Source organism: Salvelinus sp. IW2-2015, unplaced genomic scaffold, assembly GCF_002910315.2.
Source record: "Salvelinus sp. IW2-2015 unplaced genomic scaffold, ASM291031v2 Un_scaffold8440, whole genome shotgun sequence".
Classification (NCBI taxonomy): domain Eukaryota; kingdom Metazoa; phylum Chordata; class Actinopteri; order Salmoniformes; family Salmonidae; genus Salvelinus; species Salvelinus sp. IW2-2015.
The window spans coordinates 5,172-10,258 of record NW_019949700.1 but is presented as its reverse complement, the minus strand read 5'-3'; the positions used below and the strand labels follow the sequence as shown (position 1 = coordinate 10,258).

Below are 5,087 nucleotides of genomic sequence, written 5' to 3'. Positions count from 1 at the left end.
GGGGGCCCTGTGTTTCCATGGTCAAACTACTACGGGTCACTCATTCTCCTCTCCAGCACACTGGCACAGAGGGTCAAGACGTCAAAGGTCAATGGCCAGTCAGCACAACATTCATGAAAAAGCGAGGGTATTCTCAGTAGTCTAAGAGGAAAAAGCATATAATTCGATGCAGACTCAAGCTGAGTTCGGCATAAATAACAGCATAGGCAGGTCAGCAGGCTAGAAAGGATTGCGATTAGAGGACAGGAGAAGACACAGTGGCAACGATGCCCAGAAAGGGTGTAGCGCTCATTACGGCGGCCCTGGGCTGTGGGCGAATTGGAATAGCATGGCTGGTTTGTCAGGGCAGTTGTTTCCTGCTCCTCCAAGTGCCTAAACCATGTCTTTGTCTCATCAAACATGGTTGAGTTGTTGTAAGAATGCAGAGAAGTCTGGCAGACACATAGCATTACGGTCGCAAACCGTATAAATGACTGTGTTTTGAGCGTAATAAACTGGCGACCTAACAAACACAACACAACAAGACCTCCTCAGTACAGTGAGGTAAGTGCTCTGAAGTCCATGTAAACCGGGTGGGAATGTAAATGAGTGTTTGCTACAAGACCCTTCCACCTTTCTACACAAGTTTACACACTTCTCGCCGGGTCTCAACACTACTATGGAACAACGCCTATATACAAACACCATCGCACCATATACACCATCAGGAAGGTCAACCCACTGATCTCCACCTGTCTGGAATAGGTCAATAGAATAGAATCTGTCAAAACAGAAATCAAGGGATATAAGGAATATAATAATAAAAAAGAGGAAATCCAAAATAATAATCTTAAAGTAATCTTACCATTTCACTTCGCCTGAGAGTGCTCTCTACTGTCTCCTTAATAGGGTAAGCCTTTAGTACATGGGTTGCGTCCAGTAGGAGCAGCTTTGCTGGCTATACTCTTTGAGCTACTCACTGGTGATACAGAAGACCATGTGGGCAACATGTCGCATCTACTGGACGCAATCCAATTTAGTTCTTAGGCTCAGCGAGTAGAAATTACCTTTAAGATTATTTTGATTTCCTCATTTTTTTTATTTTTATTATTTGATTCTGTTTGATAGATTCTATTCTATTTGACTATTCCAGACAGGGTGAGATGTGGGTTTGACTTCCTATGGTGTTGTGGTGTGTGTTTGTATATAGGCGTGTGTCATAGTTAGTGTGATGGGAGAGTTATTGTAAGGTGGAAGGCTTGTAGCCAACTCATTTACTTCCCACCCGGTTACATGACTCGAGAGCACTTACTCACTGTTATGGAGGTCTGTTGTGTTGTGTTTGTTAGGTCGCAGTTTATTAGCTCAACACAGTCATTTATACGGTTTGCGATCGTAATGCTATTGTGTCTGCCAGACTGGTCCTCTGCATTCTACAACACTACCCATGTTTGGTGAGACAAAGACATGTTGTGGAGGCAGGAAACAACTGCCTGAAACCAGCCAGTCAGGCCCAGCCAGGCAATGAGGCTAATTTGTTGCATGTGTCTTCTCCTGTCCTGTCTGACCTGCCTGATTTGTCCTGTCATGATCTGACCTGATGACCTGTGTGCTGACCTGGCATTGACCTTTGACGTCTTGACCTCTGTGCAGTGTGCTGGAGAGGAGAACTGGGTGGACACCAGGACGGTGTACATCGGAAACAAGGAGCCCCCACCGGGGGCGGAGGCCTACATTCCCCAGAGGTACCCCGACAACCGCATCATCTCCTCCAAGGTGAGAACCACAACCATGCTACAACCACYTTACAAVCARGTTARAASCARGTTACAACCATGTTATAACCATTTYCTGTTGCTTCCCTTTCCACAGTACACCTTCTGGAATTTTGTTCCGAAGAATTTGTTTGAGCAGTTTAGAAGAATTGCCAATTTCTACTTCCTCATCATATTTCTTGTCCAGGTCAGATCTTGACTGGTAGATTCAATTTGAGTCAATTTAAGGCTTAGTTGGCAAGAAATATAAATCTGGCAAACGCAGAAGTTTCAGATGACAATAGATCATTCTCTCTTTCTCTCTCGCCCTCTTCAGTTGATAATTGACACTCCCACCAGTCCCATCACCAGCGGACTACCTCTCTTCTTTGTCATCACTGTCACGGCCATCAAACAGGGCTATGAGGACTGGCTCAGGCACAAAGCAGACAATGCTATTAACCAGTGTCCTGTGCACGAGGTGCAGGATGGGAAGGTGACCAGGAAACAGAGTCGTAAGCTGAGGGTACGTATCATCCTACAACTGAAAATGACCAGGGATCAAACCTGGGTTCTTTGGATCAGMGGTTGGCAAACTTTCTTGCTTCATGACCCACAAATGAAGGTGTATTTTGAGTCGCGACCCACCATAAGGGTTGAGCAGAGAAAAAACATAAACAGACCAAAGACTAAGTATCTTTTCTACACACCTTATATTTGGTTTTAATTGTTTACATTTCCAATTTTTTAAGTAAAATGTTTTGCAATGCACAACAAATGTCATCCCGAAACCTACCTGGACCCCCAGTGACCCACACGTGGGTCCGACCCACAGTTTAGGAACCACTGCTTTAGACAACTCAAGACTGTGTTATCCTATTGAGCTAAAGACATCTCTCTCACGCTCTAACTTCCAACCCACCCATTCACCCTTCCTTCCTTCCTTCCTTCCTTCCTTCCTTCCTTCCTTCCTTCCTTCCTTCCTTCCTTCCTTCCTTCCTTCCTTCCTTCCTTCCTTCCTTCCTTCCTCCTTCCTCCTTCCTCCTTCCCCCTCTCTCCGCTCTGCATCTCAGGTGGGTGATGCTGGTGCTCGTGTAAGGAAGTGAGAGCTTCCCTGTGACTCAGATCCTTCTCTCCCAAGTAGGAGGATGGGACATGTTTTGTCACTACGCAGTCTGGAGGGGGTCCATCACAAGGTAACACTACTGGTGCTGAGAGAGAGGAGAGAGGGAGATGTGGGATGAGGGTGCTGAGCAGAGATAAGAAGATGGATTTGAGGTAGAAGATTGAAAGGTAGGATCGTCGTGGGAGACAGGGAGGAACATAGTGAGTGAGTGATGTAGGGTGATGTGATGGTGAGGGATATAGAAGAATGGAGGGCGAAATGAGGAGACGAATTTATGTATTCTGTTTTTAGGGTAGTGGTGGATATCTTGTTTCGTTGTCCTGATCTCGCTTGTCTTTCTTCCCAAAGACATAGCTATGCTGGTCAGGAATCTAAAGCCTTCAACACAGAGGAGGGATTTCTATACCTATGCAGGCTTCTATTTGATTTTGTGAACACTCACAGACCAGACCTTCTACAAGTAGTGAAATATCACACATGCGCATCTAGCATCAGTATGGTTTACTACTTGCACACCACTCACAATGCATTTCTCTCTCTTGACAGATTCGTGTTGGCCGACTATAGATATTTTCGGACAGAAACGAGCCCCAGTCGGAGGGTAATCCTAACTCAGGAATTGTACTCTCATGTAGGAAGCTCGGATTGGCGGTTTCGTGTGTTTGCACAATAATATAAAAAGCTGTATTCCTAACAGAGGAGAGTGTATCTGCTGTGTTGCTTCGGCTTTGGGATCTGAGAACTATTCTCAGGGGTCGCGACACTGAAAACAGCAGCATATATGGTAAGAACACTACACTGGGTGACTTGTAAATGACATCACTAAATAGAATCTTAAGACACCACACTGGGTGACTTGTAATGACATCACTAATAGAATCTAAGGACACTACACTGGGTGACTTGTAATGACATCAATAATAGAAATCTCAAGACACTACCTGGGTGACCTTGTAATGACATACTAATAGATACTTAAAGACAAACTGGGCGACTTTGTTATGACATCACTATAGAATCTCAAGACCTACCTGAGTGACTTGTATGACATCAACTAATCAGAATCTAGACACTACCTGGGTGACTTGTACTGACATCACTAAATGAATCAAAACACTACATCTGCGTGAACCTTGTAATGACAAATCAATATATATTAAGACATAACTGCCCGTGACTTGTAATGATATACTAATTATATATCTAAAGACCTAACTGCGTGACTTGTAATGAATCACTAATCATACTTAAAGACAACTACATTGGGTGGACCTTGTAATGGACATCAGTTATAGAATCTAAAATAGATTCTAGTTTTTCATTCATTAATTGGTTTGAATGTTTAGAGGTTCCACTCCATCATTAAGTTCTGTGTTCACACTGTGGGTTGATATTGAGACAGCTGCTGGAGTCTGTACAGACTATTAATGAGGTGGGAATATTACAACTGTCAAGCAGGACATGCAGTCAGTACACGCATGATGACATGACTGCCAGCCAAGTCTTATTATGAAATCAGATTGAGTGTGATGGGAGTTGATTTCACAGATAATTGTAGAACACATGATAGTATCAGTACGCTGGCAGAGACTTGTCAGATCTATGATGTTATTGCCATCAAGGGCTGCATCTCAAATATTACAAAGTCGTTCCCTTCCTAGTCTCTTTCTTCATCTCAAGATGTGAAATGTCTCCCAAGTTTGACCTCTGGTTTGTGTCTCCTAGCTTTGTTGCCATTACACTGGTATCGGAGACAAAGATGGCGCTCAACTAACCAGTCAGTCCCAGAAACGCTCTGCAGTGGAGGTGGCCAACATGTGTTTTCTACTTTATGTGCAATGTCTTACCATGTTTGCCAGACAGGTTCACTTAAGTTTTGAAATTAAGGCATCTAATTGCTCATATCCATTTCACCGCTAAAGACGTTCAGACGTACACCTTCTGAAGACATTATTATGTAATTTCCCTCTGCATATGTCTCCCCTCTTTTCTGTTCATCCCTACCTCTCACCCTCCTCTCTGCCCCGCCCCCTCCCGCCTCTTGTCGGTCCCCCTCTATGTTCTCTACCCCCCTTTCTGTTCTCTCCCCTTTTGTCTTCTCCCTTCTCTGTTCCCGCGCTCCTCTGTCTCCCCTCCTGTTCTGCTGTCTCTCCTCCAGGTTCAATGAATGCGGTTCTGATAGTGTACCTGTGCCAATCTGATAAGCAGGCTCTGATCAACAAGTGGCT

General features: G+C 44.3%; 1 protein-coding gene across 1 annotated transcript; it reads left to right on the top strand.

Moving 5' to 3' along the window:
• Positions 1-1,632: 1,632 nt before the first annotated feature.
• LOC112079551 (phospholipid-transporting ATPase IH) lies at positions 1,633-3,319 on the top strand (the record flags this gene model as incomplete). The annotated part of the gene is made up of 5 exons (XM_070442368.1): positions 1,633-1,755; positions 1,852-1,941; positions 2,071-2,259; positions 2,807-2,929; positions 3,208-3,319. Coding segments are annotated over 4 exons (435 nt in total), but the record flags the coding sequence as incomplete, so codon positions are not given.
• Positions 3,320-5,087: the final 1,768 nt, after the last annotated feature.